This window comes from Nanorana parkeri, unplaced genomic scaffold (assembly GCF_000935625.1).
Source record: "Nanorana parkeri isolate BGI_ZX_2015 unplaced genomic scaffold, ASM93562v1 scaffold774, whole genome shotgun sequence".
NCBI lineage: Eukaryota > Metazoa > Chordata > Amphibia > Anura > Dicroglossidae > Nanorana > Nanorana parkeri.
The window spans coordinates 43,079-64,999 of NW_017307042.1; the positions used below are offsets into that span (position 1 = coordinate 43,079).

General features: G+C 42.3%; 2 protein-coding genes across 5 annotated transcripts in view; both read right to left on the minus strand.

Annotated features, from left to right (window-relative positions):
• The window catches only part of SCYL3 (SCY1 like pseudokinase 3), a gene marked incomplete at its 3' end in the record, with an annotated part of 46,335 nt that extends 38,439 nt beyond the window's left edge, over positions 1 to 7,896 (minus strand). The window contains exon 1 of the mRNA XM_018564703.1: positions 7,637 to 7,896. Within this exon, the coding sequence (XP_018420205.1) occupies positions 7,637 to 7,801 (165 nt within the window). The remainder of the gene's footprint in view (positions 1 to 7,636) is intronic.
• Positions 7,897 to 13,197: 5,301 nt separating this feature from the next.
• KIFAP3 (kinesin associated protein 3) overlaps positions 13,198 to 21,921 on the minus strand; it is a 48,104-nt gene continuing 39,380 nt past the window's right edge. For 3 of the 4 annotated variants that reach the window (XM_018564717.1, XM_018564716.1, XM_018564715.1), the window contains 3 exons: positions 19,237 to 19,426; positions 16,287 to 16,383; positions 13,198 to 13,655 (listed from right to left, as the gene is read on the minus strand). In XM_018564717.1, coding sequence (XP_018420219.1) covers positions 13,547 to 13,655; positions 16,287 to 16,383; positions 19,237 to 19,426 — 396 coding nt within the window. In that variant the 3' untranslated portion in view covers positions 13,198 to 13,546. Of the gene's footprint in view, positions 13,656 to 16,286; positions 16,384 to 17,027; positions 17,031 to 19,236; positions 19,427 to 21,921 lie in introns of all 4 variants that reach the window. The other variant, XM_018564714.1, reaches the window with a different exon arrangement.

The window sequence follows — 21,921 nt, forward strand, 5'->3', positions numbered from 1 at the left end:
TGTGCTAAGCTTCTCCAGATTTTGTCTGCTCCAGTTTTGATAAATTCCCCTCCGTGAGTATTATATTAAAAAGTTTGTTTTCTGCAGAGGATCCCATTACTAGGAAGGAAGCATTGCATGTATTACGTTTAACCCCTTGAGGTTTCCTGCTACAGCTCCTCTGCTGATAGCAAAGAAGAAAAATAGTACAGCCACCTGGGAAAGAACACAAAGCTCATTTTTGCTGTTGGTAATTACCACTGCACGAATCCAAAGAGCAAAACAATCATTATATCCTCCTTGTGGCAGATAGAGGACAAGAGTATCATTCCAGTGGAAGAGGAACTATGCAAATAACACCCGAGCCCAAACATGGTGAAGGCTGTGATAAAAAAGGTGCAAACATAGCACAAGTGCTATGACATTAAAACAAAATCTTTATTCCTGCTGAGCTGAAACATATCTGGTATATTCAAATTTAGCGGCGCTAAAGAAAACAATTCTCCCTTCCCAGGTCTCCATGGTAATGTATGGTGTGCTAGTGACAGCAGCTCAGGGTCGGTGCTCTCTACTTTTCATCCTAAGTAATGAACCACCAACTTAAATATGGAACAAACAAGGTTGGAAAAATAGTTCCCGATATAAACACCAAATGCAGGCTTTATAGTGACATTGCTGTAATGTTTACCTAAAGGTCAATTCACAAGATCATAATTCTCCATTTAATAAAATCCTACCACCTTTTGTCTGGTACTAAAAGATATTCTATTAGGTGCCCCTACTGAGGAGAGCAGGATGTTCACTGAACATCTGGATAAGTTTATCAAAATAATGAATGCAGTAGAAATAGTTCATGCAACATACAGAAATATTTATCCTTATGCCGCTATTATCCCTCAATTACACCTGAGCAACATTGAATATGCGTGTTTTTAGCAAGTTTTTTGCATTTTTTAACACTTTTCACACATAGTTGCGTGTTTTTGCAAGAATTTTGTGACACATTGATGTGAATGGACAAACACGCATTTTTGAGCATTTTGGCTGAAGTCTATGGGGCCTAAGTGCACAATCTGCCAAAAAGAAGCTCATGTATTCTCTTCAAGTGATGGGCATTAGGCTACAAGTGACAAAGCGCTCAGATGTGCACATGGCCATTTTCCAGGCAGAAAAAGCGCTACAAAAGGCTGAATGAGAGCCAACAACGCAGCCAAATTGTTTATTTAAAACAAATCTGTGGACTACACTGATACTGATGAGTTTCAACGCTACTTTTTAAAGCCATTTACAGAATAACATGCTGGTTTCTTTTTTCTCTTATCAAAATACACATTACAATACAACTGTCAAGTCTAATAACTAACAGAACCTTGACTAACATGTAGAAGTGAGTGGGTAGCTTTACAGCCCACATGACTTCTACTACGTAGACGGCAGCTGGGACTGAAAAGGTCAACAAATTCCCGGCTGCTATAGTGGCTGGGAGTTTGTTTGCATGCTGGCGCTGCTGCCACCATAATAGTTTCCTGGTACGGCAGCGGAGGGGTAATTCGACCGTGTAAGGTAACTACAATTAGCAAAAAAGCTCTTCTTGCAAAAGAGGTTAGGAAATACTCACCCACACACAGGCGCAGTAGTGGTATGGAAATCAGCGGGAGGAACAACTGAGCGCAGCGTGGGACCAGGAGATGGAAACTTCCAGAAAAAAAAATTGGTTTCCTAGTAGACTTTAAAAGGAAGATTTTTTTTCTCAACAGGACGCCATTCAGTGGCGCAGGCAGACAGTGAGGTGAACAGTAACTATCTTCTTTTGCAGGCCTAGCATTCTGGTAATTTTAGTTTCCGGACAGTGTTGTTTTAGCCACTTGAAGACTGGAGTGTTAATCCTCCTTCCTCTCCAGGCCATTTTTCAGTATTCTGCACTGCGGGTACTTCGACATTTAGTCAGTCAAAACAATGTCGTACTGAAATGAACTTTATACCATTTTTGGGGGACAGAGAGAGTTTTCTTTTAGTCGTACTTAAATCACCACTGGGGGTTTTATATTTTTTTACTATATAAAGAAAAAAATTGCAAGGATTTTAAAAAAAAAAAAAAAAAAACAGTTTACCCTTTTTTAGGAAAGATTTTTACCAAATTTTGGGGAAAAATATAAAAGAAGGGGGTCACGTCAAGTAAAAAGACACCATACATGTCAAGACTAAAAATTGGGTGCACCCAAGAAAATCACGAAAAAACTAGCATACCCAAAATTGGCCCTTTAAAAGCTTTTACCGCTCATCAATTTTTGCAAAACAAATAAAAGAGAACAGAGCGCCGCTCTTATCACGTGTAGAACATTTATTACAACACATAAAACATAAGCAAATCTACTCACAAGAGCATGGGTTAAAAGTCGGCCTGCCTGTGGAAACGTCACATGTGAGATCATGGAAGTTTTCTTCTCAGGAAGGAAGGATAGAGAACAAGACTATCTGCCATAATTCTTTTGAATTCTCTCTTCTCTGATCTCAATTAGTCTGAGACATGCTCTTTCGATCACCTGATGTACCTGGTTCCATCATGGACATTATTCTATACCCATTACATTTTAGCAACCAGTCCATCCAAGTCATCACACTCCTATATAAATTTAGTAGGCATGTCCCTACACATGTTTATGTTATATGGATTAGTATAATATTTCCGTTTTCAAACGAGTTTTTCTATTTTTAATCGTTTTTCTCCAGTCAAATTCTGCCCATAGACTGGGGAAGCTATGGTTCTGATGAAGAGGGTGTGCCCCTAAAATGCATCTGCCTAGTACACAGTTGCCGGAGCAAACAGAGATGTGATTGGCGGCTGTGTTAAGGCCCATTGTCTGAGAGGAAAACTTCCATGATCTCACATGTGACGTTTCCACAGGCCGACTTTTAACCCATGCACATTTTTACCATGCTCTAGTGAGTAGATTTGCTTATGTTTTATTTGGTGTAATAAAATGTTCTACACATGAGAGCGACGCTGTTCTCTTTTGTTTTGCATGTGTTGAGGGATTCCTAACCTTGAGGAGCTGCCGACCAAAGTGTGGAGAGGAGGTTACTGACTGAGGGTTGCTATGATCGCACTAGCGCTGAGTTAAAGACTTTATTTTATGTTGCTCATCAATTTTTGTACATAGGCGCACCTGACGCATGTTTGCATGTGTATGTACATGGGGCAGAGGACTTCACTTTTTTTTTTTTTTAAACTTTCTTTTTTTACTTTACACTTAACGTTGTTGCTATCACATAGGGGCCAAGAAGCCCCCTATGTGAAAGTAAATATACAGTGGCAAGTCCTCTTTATGGGGACATCAGGGGTCATCTGATGTCACCAAAGGACCCCCCAAACAAGATGAAGCAGAGATCTGCTTCACCAGCTTCTCTCTGTCTACAAAAGCCGGAGAAATGACAGGATGAAGGCGGAAGTGATGTAATACACGTCACTTCCACATTCAGAGATCGGAGGGGAGATCAGCGGGAAGACGTAGGCTGATCTCCCTCCAATCTCAGTGCAGAGAGCCAATGTGCCTGTCCCAGGCCTGCATGGGGGACAGCAGAGCCGAGGCTAGGTTGCGGCAGCAGTGGCTGAGGGACACACACTTGCATGCAACATACAAAAGATCAGGCTAGATTCAGGCTAGACTAAAATCGATTATTGAAAAAGTTGTCAACGTTTTCAATCATCGATTAATCGGCTTCCAATTAGTTGGCCCTGTTCACAGCTCCAGACACGCTGCTCGCCGCACCTCCTCCCCACCTCACACTCGCCGCTGACAGACCCGCCCGCACCCACGCTCCACACTTCCTCACGCTCACTGCCCGCGCACATCCACGATCGGTACAGGGACGCGGGGAGAAGAAGTAAGGAGGAGCAGGAGTGGGGGGATGACAGCCGCCGAAAGACAGGCCCCATCTCAGAAGCAAGTTGCTGGAAGACTGCTCAGGTAAGCCTGCACTTTCCCACACATGGTACAATGTATTGATGGGATTTGTATTCCTCTATAGCTGATGGTACATTGTGCTGTATATTATATAGAGCAATGTACCATCAGCTATAGAGGAACACAAATCCCAGCAATACATTATACACTGTATGTATAATATAATGCTGAGATTTGTTGTATTCCTATATAGCTGGTGGTATTTTGCATTGCGCTGTATAGAGGACTACAAATCCCAGCAGTAATACATTATACAGCGCTAAGCAGAATACCACCAGCTATAGAGGAGTACAACAAATCCCAGCAATAGTACATTATACAGTGCAATGCAGAATACCAAGAGCTATAGAGGACTACAAAGCCCAGCAATAGTACATTATACAGTGCAATGCAGAATACCACCAGCTATAGAGGAGTACAACAAATCCCAGCAATAAATAGTACATTATACAGCGCAATGCAGAATACCACCAGCTATAAGGTACTATTGCTGGGATTTGTTGCATTCCTCTATAGCTGGTGATATTTTGCATAGTGCTGTATAATGTACTATTGCTGGGATTTGTAGTCCTCTATAGCCGATGCCCTTCTGAATTCATGCTGTATAATTTTACACTTTCCATTTCACTATATTGCACACCACACTTTTTCTTTTTTACTTCCACCGCTCCAAGCTTGCTCATGTGTTGGACTACAATCTCAATACAAACTAGTAGTCCCATCACTGGAGCCATTTTTTTAAATGTCTTTTGATTTTTTTATATGATTAATCGAACGCAATAAATTGGCTAACTAATCGATTTTGAAAATAATTGTTAGCCGCAGCTCTAGATCAGGCGGCTCTATAGCCACCTGAACGCTTGTATGTAAACAGCCATCGCCGGCTGTTTAAAATGCTGTCAGTTTCCTGCTTGCAGAGAGACCCACGTGAGCATTTTAAAATGCCCACCCGCATTCAAGAGTGTCCCATCCCGTCAAGTAAGCATCAAAAATACTTGATTTTTGTGTTTTTGCAACTTACTTTGGTGACAGTGTCTCTCAAGCGCACATCTATTACACAAGTACAACTGTAGGAGTATTGTTGAATCCAATGATCAAAAACCAAAGTTCATTGCAGCACACCTAACACTGCCAGCGTAATATGTCTGGATCCACCTATTTACAAAAACACATTTTATTTTTCATTTATTTGCATAAAGAGCTGCAATATTTATAATATTTATTTCCCCACATGTGTTTCCACAGCCTAGAGAATTGCCCAGTTCATCTGGGACTTAGGCAGTGGTTGTCAACGTACAAGGTATGTGGTTGTCAACGTACAATGTATATGGGGCCTCAACAGTGGTCCTTAAAAGCTCCAAAGGGCTGCACATAATACTCAGTATATGACAGAATACTGTCAGAGACTTCAGACATACTAAAGGTGGCCATACACTGTACAACCATCGCAAGACCTTAGTCTTGCGATGGTTGTAAAGGGATTAAAAAAACGTACGATCTGCCCATCTTGGACGGGCAGATCGGGCTTGCGATGACTGTAATGAGGGGTGGGCTTACGATGACTGCAAAGGGGCAGTGTGCGCGTGCGCACACCGGCCCGTTCGGCAGTTGTCGAACCAGCAGGCCACCAACTCGCCGAGAATCGTACGATTCCCGGCGGGTTTTCAAACATGCTGGTTCGATGGAAGACGTGCGACCGTACAGTAGAAATGGTCGCACGCCTTCCATACACTGCACGATTCTCGTACGATCGCGGGATTTCCCGCGATTCTCGTACGAGAATCGTTCAGTGTATGGGCACCTTTAAAGAGATGATCAGAGACTGCAGAGATGCAACAGGGGTGGTTGGAGATAGAAGACACAGGATCACCAGCACTCTAAAATGCAAAGACAATATTGTTTATTGCAAATAACATCACATAGGCAAAAATAGCCACGGTTTGGGGGGTGCATTTTGGAGTGCAGGTGACCTATCCCCACATCACTGAGGTTCTAAACAGCGCCATCCGTGGCAGTCACTACGAGCACCTATCTTATCTACACTGGTCACAACGCTGTATAGTGTGCAGAAGGCACTTTCAACAATAGATAAGATACTGGGGACATGCCACATGAGACTGCTAGAGAGTCCAGTCAATATCACCTCTCTATGCCAGTGGTGGTCAACTTACTTAATACAGGGAGACTCAAATGTGGCTCCTGGCATTATGAAAGAATAATTACATAATATTCAGTGAATGTATTGCTGCAGTAAGCTGCCAAAGACTGCCGACATGCAATAGGAGATGTTTAGAGTCTGTGGGCATGTTATAGGAGTTGATGGGGACATGATTCAGGACACCAGAAACGCATCATACAAGACTGCTAAACATTGCTGCAATTACAGCCCATTTGCAAATCAATAATTCCACATTTGTGTCTCCCTGCAGCACCCTTAAAAAATGATTGTGCCACTTTTGATATTTCTGTCAGCATGATCCATTAAAAAAAGATCAGCAGATAAAACAAACATAGAAAAGGGATAGAAAGTACAGAAAAAGGAATATATTGTGAAAGAAATAAAGCAAATTATTGAGCTACTAGAAGTCGGTGGAAAGAAAACTTTTTTTTTTTTTCCACTGGTTTCAGTAAGCACCAAAACAGATCACTGTCTGCCGGGTGCCCCGAAGGCTACTTGTGATCCCAGAGCCTCGGGTTGGGCACCAGGGCTCTATGCAAATGAATGCTTCCACCTGCTGGGGTCTGCAAAGGGCCATATGTACCAAAGGTCCGCATGTGGCCTCCCCGGGCCACAAGTTGGGCACCATGGCTCTATATGAATAAAGACATTTACTACTGACTGCCTCAATGTATAGCCCTTTGCAGACTGACTGTCTGCAGGGGGCTATACAGTGAGTATCAAAGGTCTCCATGTGGCCCTCCCGGGTCACAGGTTGGGCACCAGGGCAGTGTACAAATGAATGCTTCCACTTCTGACTGATGGGATCTGCAAAGGGCCGCATGTAACAGCCCCCCCCAGCAAGGTTGGGCACCACACCTCTATGCAATTTAATGCTCCCACTACTGTCTGCTGGGGCCTGCAAGTGGCCACACAACAAGTACGAATGGCTTGCATGTGGCGCTCGAGTCACAGGTGGGGCACCACAGGTCTATACAAATTAATAATTCCACTAATGACTGCTGGGATCTCCATGGGGCCACACAGCAAGCCCCGAAGGGTCACAGGTTGTGCACCATAGCGCTATATAAATGCTTTCACTACTGACTGCTGGGGTCTGCAAAGGGCAACACAACAAGTACCAAAGGTCTGCATGTGGCCCCCCAGGATGCAGGTTGAATCACTAGGATACTGATACTAATGACTGTTGGGATCTGCAAAGGGCTGTGGAGCAAGAAGTAAAAGGGCTCTATGTAGCCCATTCAGACCACAGAGTGGGGGCTGCACAGCAAGTACTAAAGGGCTGCATATGACCCCCTGGTTGGGCACCTAGTTCTATACAAACGAATGTTTCCACTACTGACTGCTGGGGTCTTCACATGGCCACAGAACGAGTACCAAAGGGGAACCAGAGGAATAAATGACACTACCAGGCATCCGCAGTAGGTCTGAATAGCGACCATCAGATGACTGTCAACATTGGACTGTGTCAGCATTATACATGACAGCTCATGTCAGCACTTCATACTCATACCTTCGCTGCTTTGTCCACCTTCTCCTGGTTTTCCAGCTGATAGACAAAAACAGAGGCCAGGCGTCCATCCTGGAGCAGAGCAGGGTATATAGTGAGCCCGGAAGGCTGAGTCCACGGTGGATCTTGGAGGGTAAATCCTCTCAGTGAGCTGCTTTCAGATCCCATGATCCTGCAACCGTATGCAGGAATGGCTCCCCTGACCCCCGCCAACTCTGTTCGCTTACTTCCCTGGAAATATAGCTTGGCGGATACACACAACGACAATCGGCTTCACAGATCGGACAACATCCGCACAACCAGCTCTATGTGTACGATCCTTCCCAGCTAATGACAACCATCACCTTGACCAAACCGCAGTCCGAACCCTCTCTCCTCCTTCTAGATTTCAGTCTTCAGCATCCTACATGTCACCCTACCAGGCCGGGACACGCTGCTGTCATGGTGCCCAGGTTACTGTAGTAGGAACATTAGCTCTGCCCAGATTTCTGATAACCGTCCCCGATAGAGAAAATCAATGACAAGCTGTCACTATAATGTATAGCCGTCCTGGTCACCCGGATATCAACCCTGACATGAAAACAGGACATCCAGGCTGTGTGCACCCCTTCCCACTAACCCGGAACAACCTGTCCGTCTATCACTGGAGGCCGCACCCGCCCTGTACCGCCCACAGAGGCTGGAGAGAAGTCTTCCGTATTAACCCGTTATTTACTAGATACACCACATCACTACTATCCGGAGCCTCCGCTGTTCTTTCATACCGATAGTGTTAAATGACTGACACCTGTAATATGTGTGAGAAGAGCGCTGTACTGAGGATATCATATTGTGCTGCATAGATCCCATCTGTCCTATATTTGAGGGACTGCATCACAATCTTTCTTTCCCCTTCAGGGTTCCCTCTTTCCCTTTGGCAGTAATATTTCCCCTTTAGCTGTCTCCCCAGCTTTCCCCCTCAACATTCCATCTTTCCTCCTTGGCCACCCTCTTTCCTCAGCATTCCCTTTTTCCTCCTCCATTCAGAGCCGGACTAACATAAGGGCAGGTGGAGCTTCCCTCCAGGCTGAGAGCCCGCACTGACCACCTGAGAGCCCGCAATGACCACCTGGAGCCCATAATCACCACCTGAGAGCCCGCACTGACCATCAGCAAAGCCACACTGACCACCTGAAGCCCTTACCACCTGAGAGCCCGCACTGACCGCCAGAGAGTCGCACTGGCCCCTGAGAGCCCATACTGACCACCTGAATCCCGCACTGACCACCTGAGAGCCTTCACTGTCCACCTGAGAGCAATCACTGAGCACCTGAGAGCCCGCAATGACCGCCAGAAAGCCATACTGGCCCCCTGAGAGCCCATACTGACCACCTAGAGCCTGCAATGACCACCTGAGAGGCCGCACTGACCACCTGAAAGCCCGCTCTAGCCACCTGGAGCCCGCACCGACCACTTGAGAGCCTGCACTGACCACCTGCCGATTTCACCGACCACCCGAGAGCCTTCACTGAGCACCCGAATGCCCGCAACGGCGGCGAGAGCCTGAACAGCCTCCTAAGAGCCTGCACAGCCCCCCTCCCCCCCGAATCCACGCTTAGCACTTCTTAGACCCTGGAGACATCAGTCCGCGAACCTGAAGCATCACAGTGTATCAAGCTTCATATTCTGCAATGCTGTATAAAGTATTGCTGGGGTTTGTAGTCCTCTGTAGCTGACGGCATTTTTCTGCAGTGCTTTAGAATTTATTGCTGGGATTTCTAGTCCTCTATAGTTGGCGGTAGCGATACTTTTCGAGTACCAGTGCCGATACTTGGCATTCTCACGAGAACTACCAGGGTTGCAGCTGGGACCTGGCTTTGGCGCTCCACCACTGTCCTAAAATCATTAGTCTGCCTTGTTTTAGGAAAACTGTCACATGACAATAAACAAAAATATATCAGTACTTATACTTGTAAGTACTTGGACAAGTATCAGTACTTGTACTTGCAAAACTGGTATCGGTGCATATCTTATATATATTTATAAAAACTAAATCATACATTAAAACAGAGATGTACAAATCCCAGGAGCTCCGTGTGCTCCAAGTCCTTACAAATGACAGCTGCCTCCAACTTTTTCAATTTTTCTCTAGTCTAGTCTTGGAGCTCAAAAAGGCTCTAGGACTCCACTACTGACTCCAAGCTGTAGAGAGCCTACAAATCACAGCCCAGAAAAAAAGAAAAGACCCCGGTGACCGTCGCCATTTCCATAAAAATGATCACCAAAATTCTCAGCACCAGGCCCGTGATGCTCTTAATCCGGCCCTGCCTCCTTTGTCCCTTTTTCCTTCTCCATTGTCCCACACACCTCCTCCACTGTCCTTCTTTCCTCCTTGACCTTCCCTCTTTCCCCCTCCGCTGTCCCTCTTTCCTCCTTAGTTAGCTCAGTTCACAGCCATTAAAGTGTATGTATGGCCCAAACTTGCCTTTTTAGATTTGGATAGAGCATACAATAGTTACCACCCATGTCAGTCAATTTTGTGCAGTCTGTGTACCTTTGGGGAAATTTCCCTTCACTTCTCATCCCAGAGACACAACAGGAAGTGAGAGGAAAGCTCAACAGTGAGGGAAATTCCCCACTTAGACTGAAGATTGTCCAAACATCCATTTCCCCAAACATTATATATTTTCTTAAAGAAAACCTGTTACTTTGACTTACGTGGGCGTTTTTTTTTTTCATTTATCATGCACATGCTTACATGCACATTTCTGGCCTATAAATCGACTTCCAACCCCCCAAAAGCAGAATACCTATAAAATAAAAACAAGATTGCTGCAATTTTCTATATTGCACGCTATTTGTGCAGTTGTTTCTTAAATCAATATTTTTAGTAAAAAAAACATTAAAATTAACTACTTCTGGGCCGCAATACGTACATATACAGCGGCCCACAGAAGTGGTTAAATCAAAAACACGGCTGCTGCTGTGTTTTACAAGCGTCTATACAGCCCGGGACCGATCAGAGCTTGCGGCTTCACGGGCGAACGCAATTTTAAGGCTTGACATGTTTGGTATCTATTTACCCGACGTGACCCCATCTTTTATATTTTACCAAAAAATTGGGTATTTTGTTCTGTTTCTGTGCACTAACTTTCATTTTAGTGTATTTTATCCTAAAAATACTGGTTTGATAAACATTTGCGCAAATACCGTGCAGCATAAAAAATTGCAACTAGCATTTTTTTATTCTACAGGGCCTCTGCTTTCAGAAAAGATATAATTGTTTGGGGGTTTGGAGCTGTTTTCTAGCCAAAAATTCAGATTTTATCATGTGTGCAAATGTAAGAAATTGCTCTGGACAGCAAGTGGTTAAGTTTAGTACAAACAAAAAAAATCAAAATTGTAAAATATAAAAGATGAGATTATGTCGGGTAAAAAAAAAACCGAAACATGTCAAGCCTCAAAATAAATACGCAACAAAAATATGATACCCAATAATGTCCATAGACAACTAGAGAGCACTAAGTAGTACATTCATGATGCAATCCTTCTCATTTCTCACCCCTGTAGTGGATGTCACATCATCTAATGCTGAAGTACTAATCATATGAACTGTACCAGAGGGGCTTGTTGGAAGATGGTCAAGGAGCTAGTTAGCTTTTCCAAAGTTCATCCCGTTTGACAGAAATGACATGATCTGTGCTCCAGCAATGGATTAAAATATTGAAAACAGAAGGCAGAGTCATCACATGAGAAAGTTCAGCATTTGTAAGTTCTCTATACCTTATATTACTATTACTCAAGGTGGGGGAGAGCCATTTTTTAAAGTAGTCCACAGTTTCCAACATGAGAAATCTATAGAAGAAAATATTTTCAACACATTTAGGCTAGGTTCACACCTGCACTACACCGCACGACACCCGGGAACCGTGATTTCAATGGGGTGACATCCCCGTGGCAATCAGAGAAAAAAGATACGAGTACCTTCTTTTTGCGATACACGACATGCGGCTGTTTTAGCCGCAATCGTGTTCGGAAGCATGGGTGGAATCCGCGCAATCCACCCAGCACGACTGGGGTGCCATTAGAAAATAATGGCACCCACAGCGCGATCGGTTCACAACTTGGCGACTCCTGACCGTGCTGCAATCTGCGCAGAATCGTGCACGATTGCCGCGCAGTTAGGTGTCGCTTAGGTATGAACCTAGCCTTATCAAACTAAAATTTGAACCCAAACATACCGAAATCGAAGTGGCTGATTTATAAATGTTCTAGGCGGATGCCCACACAGCACGAGTGTCCCTAGATGGCGCTGTGGAGCAAAGGGAATTTCATACAGCACTAGTGTCCCTAGATGGCGCTGTGGAGCATAGGGAATTTCACACAGCACTAGTGTCCCTAGATGGCGCTGTGGAGCATAGAGAATTTCACACAGCACTAGTGTGGAGCATAGGGAATTTCTATGCGCCTTAGCACCAGCAAGTGTCCAATTTCATTAAGGGATCACCTCATAGTTCTCCTTTAAGTGTGAAATCTGATCCTGGTAATAATTATAAAGGAACCATTTAATGATGCCCATTACTAGAATGTGTTATCTTTATTTGCTTAAGTAGGTTTTTTTTTAATGTAGGACATACAATGACAACTAGTAGTAAAGATTTATTCTACACAAAAAACATACCGTTATACACAATATACTTAGGATAATAATCACATTGACTTAACAGTTACGGATGCATTAGAAGAACAAAGTACAGTTTTTAGGGTATATTATTGTAGGCAAACCTGCATTACTGGCAGCACTACTTATTATCTTGCGTGTGTGTGTACCAGGCATGCCCCACCTGGAAGATTCCCACAACAGAGCAAAATTAGTTCTTTGCCAGGCATATGGCTGATGCTTCTACTCCGCTGCTGCATTGTTTTGGCCACAATAGGGTATTATTCCATAGTACTCTGGAGATAAGTAGAACAGCAGAATAAAAAAAAGATGTCAGACTCATTCTTCTTGGTCTTCATTAGCATAGTCCTGGCACAGGCTCCTCGTTAAGATGCAAAAGAAACAGAGTATGAAAGTGCACTGCTTGCATCTCCACATACTACCTTTTGTTACTGGTTCAATTACAGATGCCAAAAATAAAACATATTAGCTTCATCATAGCCCAAATTATTCACACAGTGGATGGTGAGACCTGCTCATTCACAACATTGTGGATTCAGAAGTACATTTTAGGGCTAGTTCACACCATATGCAGTTGTGATGCAGTCAAAATACATCACAATGCTTTCCTATGGGGTTCCCTGTGCTTAATTCACACCTTTGCAGTGTGAATTAAGCACAAGAAAGACCATAGGAAAGCATCGTGATGTATTTCAACTGCAGCAGTCAAATAAACGGACTGCATCACAACTGCATAATGTGTGAACTGGCCCTTAAGGAGAATAAGAAGCAGTCTAGTAAACGATCAGTACTCATAGTAAGAAAAAGAGGCATCTATAGCTGACAGCAAAGCAGGCGCCAAATAAGTAAAACTGCACTTCCTGGCACAAGTAAGGTTCTTTTACCATTGCCATTCAGTTTACAAACTGTTGATAAAAGACCATATATTGAAATAATTCAGGCCCCATATACAAGAATAATATTAATGCAACAATAAATATGGAATAAACTACACTTCAGTATAAGTTATTAAATACTTTTCTTCTAGGGACATTTTGGTCAAGCTATGTCTGCTCCCCTCATTGGATTTCAAGATGTGTTTTCATACTAGTTGGAAAAAATGAAGCTTAACCTAACACACCTCATTAAAGTGAATTAGCGTGGAAATATATATTGCAAACAAACTTATGCAATATTAATAAAAACTTAAGTTAATTGCATGCATTTCTTCTAGGTTTAGCTGTTAACAGTAGCTTAAGTTGCAGTGCCAATCACTATCGTGCTCCAAGTCCGTAGTAATAGGGTTCATCTGGACGGTAGCCATATGCTGTTGTAGGTCGCCCAGGTATACCTGCCGGCTGTCCAAAATTATCAACACCAATTCTACAAGAAAACAGAAACATACAACAAGTTACTAATTTTTTTGATGTTCGATAATGTTTTGCACATGTTGCTTCAGGTCTTTCCATCTGTGCTCAAATGAGCAGAGTGAACTCAATGGCCATTTATTCATCTACCCAATATAAAACAGAGTTTAAAGTGCATTTCCACTTTTACAGCTCAATTGGGATAACACCTACTTTATTTTCATTACACATTCCCATAGCATAACTTTTTAAAAAATTAAATTGCAGCTTACTTTTTTTTAATGATGTTTCTGCAAACTCCAGGACTGAAAAAGCCTGCTTAGCCCTCACTGTCCAAGGAGTTTGGGAGGAGTTTTATGTTTAAAAAAAAACAAAAAAACAACTCTATCTGTACTGTGCTGGCATAGTTCATTATCACTTGTAAACTACATGAACAAGACTGTCTGTCCTAACAAATACTATGTAACTATATGTAACAAAGAGTTAAAGACCTGGAGACTGTCCCTCAGTCATCTATTCTAACCACTAGAAGCTGCCTGTGGAGTCCTATGGATAATTCTGCCCCAGAGAAACAGATGAAAAGAGAAGAAATCTTTTTTACGATTATTTTCGGTATGCTGCGTAAATGGAAACACAAAACAAACAGAGAGGAGAGGGTGCCTCAAATTTGGCTTCAAATGCAGAAATAGCACATGGCTCCTGCAATTGCTTACTTCCAGCTGTAGGAATACTTACTACCAAGCATAGCAGATATGTATACCTTTATCTAAAGTTTTCCACATGGTCCCTGGTTAACCAGGTAGATAACAAGTGCATGTACAGAACCATACCGAAAGAGGTCCCACTGGGTTTGAGATAGCATCAAATATAATTCCATCAAACAAGGCTGCAAACAAAGGTCCTGTGGCAGATTGTAACAAAGTTAATGAATGTAAGAATAGGGTTTTAGTAGGGGATAGCAGGGTTAAGCGGGAAAACCTCATCTTTTTATCATTTTGGTGGGGGTGTTGGTGTGGAAAGCTGAATGAGTATAAAGTTAGGTCGTCGGGGGGGGGGTCACTTGGTAGATACAATGGGGGGGAGGAGGCAAGGGGTTCATGATAAACTGTTTCCTGTCCATATCCTGGGACCATTGTACACAGGCTTCAAAGACATGTTCCATGTAATCTTAAATCTGAGTAAACTGAACCCAGTAGAACCACACTTGAAACGGGGCCAGGAGCTTCTCCATTAGCATAATGCCATTCACTCATACCAACTATTGGAAGTTTGATCTAATTGGTGATACATAAAGTAGAGAGAGAGGCAGGAAGTCACATAGCACAGGCTTTAGGAAGCATAACCAGTTACCCCACATATTGGCACTTATGCAGCGAGTTATTTTGTGTTTTTTCAATGTAATGAATTAAAAAGAGAACTAAATGCAAACCTTTTTTTAGTCCTCTTTTGGGTCAAACGAGTACATTTACTAACCCAAAGTCAGCTGCCCACTGTTTGCCGACAGCGCAGAGCCGCGATGCAGCCAGGAACGCTACAGAATATTGTCGGGATCCACCCCGCTGCCTGATTGACAGTTGACTCTGCCTCTCTTGAGCCAAGCCAGATGTGCCAGAGCCCTGCCTGTCTGTTCCTTCAATGAGTGCTGAGGGAACATAGAAATGGGGGGGGGATCCTTGTGAGGACCGTCACCGCTCTCTGCAGGGAGAAGTCTGTGAGCTGAGCGATCCGCGGTTTGTGATTGCTTAGTTCTCGATCTGACACCTGCATTCTCACATGCCACCTCTAAGTATTGGGAAGAGTACATTTTTACTTCAGTTTGCAGAAATCTGTTGTCACTTTTCTGTATTTCTGGTAAAGGGTATGTCAAGCCAAATCCTTCTGAAAGAGCTCTTCAGTAAAACCTGACAGAGGTTCTAACCCTTCCTATATAATCAAAATAATTAAGAAAAAAGTTTTGGATGGACTAAAATTTTATAATAATCCTCTTACAGCTCATGTTTAAAAAAAAAAAATTAAGTTCTAAATATTTTTTTTATAGTCCTGACCACAAAGCCACTAAACATGGAGGCACTTGCCATAGCTTAGTAATTTAACTTTTATCAACATTGTATATGAAAAGGATGCATCAAGGTTCATGACCTATCTGTGCTCTGACATGGGGTATGTAGCGGGCATTTCCAAATCAAGCAGCTGTGATTATTTGTGCATCAGACAATGATCATACAAACAAAAGCATGCTTTGATTACTAGGATAAACATACAGTAGCTGAAGGCAGATTCAGGCTGGGTTCACACCTAGGCATACGGAATATGCGTGTTTGCCGTGCGTTTTGTACCGCGTGTTGTTACCGCGATTTGCGGTAAAAAACACGTAACAAACGCGCGTTTCCGAGAGCTACCTGGCTGTATCCCAATGGATACGCACGACAAATACGCCCCAAAGAAGCTCCTGTACTTCTTCGGGCGTAGGGCGTTTTACAGCACGTTCCTACGCGCTGTAAAACGCCCAGGTGGGAACCATGCCCATAGGCAATAATTGGTTTTCACGTGTTGAGCGTTTTACAGCGCGTAGGAACGCAATGTCAAACGCCCAGGTGTCAACCCAGCCTCATAGAAAAGGCAGCAAAACAAATATTTAGATACTTACCCAGTGCTAAAGGAGTGCTGACTAACAAGGTCTCCATTTTGCAGCTGATAATCATTGAAAAAGTCTGGGCTGACTGCACCTTCAGGTGGGATCAGTCCTAGGAAAGAAACAAAACATATATTAAATCTAGTCTCTAAAAGTTTATTTTTCCCTCTATAAACTAGATTTTTACAGCTCCTTCACCGACATTTTAAAGTTAGGTTAATCTATAATCAACACAAAATACCCCTGAACTGATATACACGCTAATTACACAAAAATGAGTGTCTGTTAGTAAAGGGAAGACATGTTCCCTATTAAAATGTAAATACGATGTACATGAAATAAATGCAAAGAACAGTTGTTTCCTAATAAAAGATCATTCTGTTCTTGAAAAGTAGAATTAATAACAAGACTTCTCACTAAAGAAATAATTCAGCACCAGGTTCCTTTGCCCACATATGGTGGCAGTGCCCATTAATAAAACCCTACTGGGTCACAGGTCTTACAGCTCATTCACCAGATATGCGGTGAACAATTCCCCCTGGATCCCTGGGTGTGTTTGTTTCATCTCACGGCAGACCCACCACGAACGTACAAAAAAAAATTGATGGTTCCATTCCTATTGAATACTGCTAAATCCCTCATACCTAGATATAGGAGATCTGCCCAAGTGCCCTCTATTCAGGAATGGTTTCGCAAATTGGACTGCACTAGATTACTGGAGGAATTAATGCATACCGCCAAGGATTCTTACTCTACCTTCTACACACGATGGGCTTGCTGGTTGTCTTTTAAGAATTCAGCATCCTATAATACTTACCTAACTGTTCCTAGTAGCCAACCCCAGGCGGACACATGAGTCAACGCTTGCCCACGGTGTGCCATGCTAAAGGCCCACACCCTCCGGGCTTTCCTATTTAGAGGTTGTGCCTTGTACATATACGAAATTGTGAATATTTCTAAAGATGATTTCTAATGGCTATGTAACTAACATACGACTACAAACCTGGAGCAAGGAATTGTCTTTGGGTAGCTGGGGAATTGTCTTTTGATTGGCAGGGTAGCTGTCTCCATGCTCCCTCGTCACCTCGAGATGGCTTCCCTGCTGATCGGGAAGCCAGGTGGCGAGTCATTACATGCTGTCTGGCTTCCTTAATGGGACTTCCGGTATCAGCGAGTACCGGGGAAAAAAAAATATCGGTATCGGTGCATCCCTAGTTTATACTACATATTTCCGTCAATGTAGGTATAATATAACTAGGATTTGTATTTTTAAATAAAGTCCGATTAATTATTCTACATGTGCACAATATTTGCCTCAACTGTTTCTAACATCCTTTGCCACTGTTTCTGGTCCAAAGCCAAAGTGTCTCTATCTCCACTCTGCCCATGTTCTGCATTATGCAAATTCCAGGAGTAAATGCCCTAGATTTCCTCTTTGGAATTAAAGCATCTTTCAGTTTGTCAGGAAAATCAAGATCACTGGTTTTGCATAATGCAGAACAGAGGCAGAAAAGAGTTTGAGGAAACAGTGGCTCAGGGTCGAATATTCTACATTCTTGGCCGCTCCACACCAGTCTTTTTGTGATCAATGACCAACTTTGAGTTGTACATTTGTAGAGGGGACAAACATGCAAAGACCTTGCCTTTTGTTATTAATTTATTTAAAGACATTTTGGGGGTTTGTCTTATTCACATTTGTGTCCTGCCTTTCCTTATGAGTTCCATTTTACAGCTCTTGTGTTCATTCTAACAAATCATGAAAATGTATTCTTCAGATTTATCTTTAACTGCCATTTTCTGATCATTTCTACCTTTCTTAACACTAGCTAAAGTCCACACAAGTTTTAGTGTTTGCAAGTGACCTTCCTTCCAAATGCAATCATGCAGGTGCCTTCTTACAACTACATTTGGAAATAAATGTATAAAGAAAGACATGACGTAGAGATTAAATGCATCATAAGCACAAGGTTTAACAAGTAAACTAACAAGCACTTTGACTGGGAAATCCAGCAATTCCAAAATGTCATCACAATAGAAAAAATACATCAAAGCAATATAAAGGGGCAGTTCAGGTAACACATTGTACATGTGACAAAATAACATATAACAGCATTTCAAGTTTTGGTGTCTGTAGTATACCAACCTCTGGCAGTCACTGTACAGCTGGGCATACACTGTCCGGATTTTATCAGTTTCCTTCTGAATCAGACAAAATTCGATCAGTGGGTGGCCCTCCTCCCTCTCTTTCCAGGCTGTCTCTACTCGCTCTCTCTCCTGGCTCACCTTGCTGTATTTTGCAAACGGTGAAGTGCAACAGGCTGTGTAAACTAATATTCTTTGATTTAATACATAGCACTTCAACTACCAGTATCCACCAGAAAGGTGTCAGGGAGTTTGGCTTGGCAAACTCAGGCTAATAGGTAATCATGTGTGCACAGCTAAATAAATATACCAAAATGAAATAAAGGGGCCGCCATTCACACCCTTCGTGATCTATCAGCATCCGCTTTGAGAGCTACTGGTAGCTCTCAAATCTACGATCTACCTAATGGGCGCCCCTGGTGTAGACACACACAGCTTACTAGCACACACAAGGGTGACTGCATACCACTCTGCTTGAGAAAGGAGGCACTCTAAAACAGGAAGTCAGCACCAGTACTCAGGAGACCAGCTGATTCTGCAGGAAACTAAAATGTTTTAACATCAAGAAGCAGCATCCATTGTAAGTAATTTCATCAGCATTTGAAATAGCTTTAAATCCTTTTGACTTGAAAATATCACTTTAAGCTTTGACCTTTATTTTGTCACATGGCTATTTTGGACAGAAACTGTACAGAATAGAAAGAACAGACCTGTATTATATGTACAATTATTTTCAATTTCATATTGTCCATACTATATGTTGAGAAGTGTGCCAAGTTAATTATAACATTTGCCATCGCTATCCAATGCATACTGCCTTTACCTGCACTATAGTACAAATCAGGTCTCTCCAGAATGTCACCTTCATGAATAAACGGTTCAATAGGCTCATCACCATATAAATATTGTTCATTTTCATCCAACTGCCGACTCTCCACCATTTCAAGCCACTGAGAATTGTGCCAGCGGAACTTCTCACTCTGTATCTTTTTTGCCCATTCTTCATCATATTCCTAAAAAGAATGGAAATACTCATGTGTAAAAGGTTTAAAACTCACTACACTTACACCTAGAAGTGTGACCTGAACTTAGGTCAGTTCTTAGACATCCCTACCTAAAACGTAAGGAAAGTGGGTGATATTGCATCCTGCATACATTTCATAAGGAATACAGAGAGCAACGCAACAGTATTTCTTGCATGGTCCAGATTTCTCTAATAGGAAAAATAAAATCCCCCCTGGACCACATTTCACAAAGTTTTTAGCTGCAAATATTACTAGTCATTTCTATTTTAAAGCATTTATAAAAACATCCAGTCCATTTTTGAAGCAATCTACTGAGCTAGAACTAGTAAATAAACCTGCACTTTTCCTTTAAATCTAAAAAGCTAGCAGCACATCTATCAGATGGTACACACATCCAAATATAACAACTAATAATCAGGAACAATTGGTGGCACTATTTAACCACTTGAAGACCGGAGGCCAGGCCATTTTACAGTAAGTTGACTGACATTGATTCAGTCATGCAAAAATGTATTTTATACCATTTTTTTTTCCGTTTCAATATATATTTATTATTTTCAACATAAACAACATACAAAAAAAGAAAGATAAATAACAAAAAATCTATACATCATTCCCTAAACAGCCTTAAGGGACTTCATATCCCCTTCCAATTCTTCATTCTAATCTTGATTATCTGCTAGTTCTCTCCATAAATTTAAAAAAACCTTTACCTTTATATAGTGATCTATTTTATATTTACTCTGTGTTTAATATCCACCATCCGTTTCTCACCTCATTATAATAACAATGTTAATCTCTTCTAAAAGGAGAGGGAAAAAAAACGAGAAAAAAAAAATTGATCTAATCAAAAAGCACTTATATGTGTGTGCAAATAAGTGTATAAGGCCATAGCAATGTTTGCCAGGCAAAATATTGTGCAAAATTCGTTCATAATTGAGGATATGGTAAACATACTATGTACTCAATTATGTACAAACACTCAGCGATCACTGATCACTGAGTGTTTGCATTGGCTCTCCTTTCTGACAGCTGCCACAGGAGGCTGAGCGAGCGGTGCAGGGAGGAGAGACGCCGGCAGCTCACAGCGCTCTCCTCCCGCAGCACTTAGCCGGCTGTCACAGTTTCTCTCCACCCCGCTCAGGAAAGAAAGCAGGGATGTGCCTCTGTATCGGCAGGAAATTGGCACATTTGGCTAAATGTCAAAAGTGCCAATTTTCAGCCGATATGTTTCGGCGGTCGATGTTTCGGTGCATCCCTAACTTTTTACAATATAAAGAAAAAAAGTATTGAAGAGTGAAAAAAAAAACCTGTTTTCCCTATGTTATGTTATGAAACATTGCAAATAAATAATCTTTCTTCATACATTTAGGCCAAAATGTATTCTGCTACATTTCTTTGGTCTCGTCGGGTAAATGAATATCAAACATGTTAAGCCTTAAAATTGTGAGCGCCTGTGAAAGCGCAAGACACTACCATACCCATAATTGCCCATAGGTGCCGCTTTAAAAGCTTTTATCGGAATCTGAGGGAGTCTCATATACTGCCTGCTTGTGAACTATTTCAATATTTACAAGAGAAGCACTTTGTCACCTTCTCCACTGTATCCCATCCAGCAGGTCGAACTTTACATCTTTTGAAAGAATATGTAGGGGTGACCCTCATTCGAGAGGTGTAACCTCCTCACTTTATGGACTGTTGGTGAGCGGTTCTCTGAACCCGTCCCATAGATACATGTCCAAATGGAAGGTAGATCTTGCGAGGACTAATGGACCCAAATTTAGGAAACTGCTAAGTCTTGCTCACAGAACGTTTGGGCCCAAAAAAAACAATTCTAAAAAGGTGATAAGTCGCTGGTATATGGTCATAAGCTGCCTCATGCACTTTATCTCTGTGTTAGTTATTTTATAACATATACACCTGGGAATTCAGGGAAGATTTTCAGAGGATGTGATGCCATGGGTATGTTTTTCCACATATGTTGGATATGTCCACTAGATTTATGGAGGAGAGTGTATAGGTTGCTTTCGATACTGATGCGGAAGACTGTGCTTATGTGTCTGGCTGAAGCACTCCTCAATCTAGAGCCAGGTGGATTTAAGAAACCCTAGCTCAGGCTCATGCTACATGTCTTCACAGCTACTAAATGATGTATCGCAGGGGCATGGCTTCCACGCACTTTATTCATTTAAGGAGGTAAAAAATAGCATCCATTAGATATTTACGAATGAAAAAACTAATGGCACGGCAGCTGGATACTATGGCCAGGTTTGAGAAGACCTGGGATACTTGGATTAGGCATTACTTACCTCCCTCCTTTGATCATCGTCTTCTGGTCTTGTAAACGCTGGTGTACTGTATAACGTAGTTCACTTTTGCGGTTCCCCTCCTTAGACCCCTCTTTTCCTCTTTCTATCTGGAACTTTCCTTCTTTCTATTTTTTTTTAGTTTTTTCTAATACCCAGACTGATCAAATTATTGTT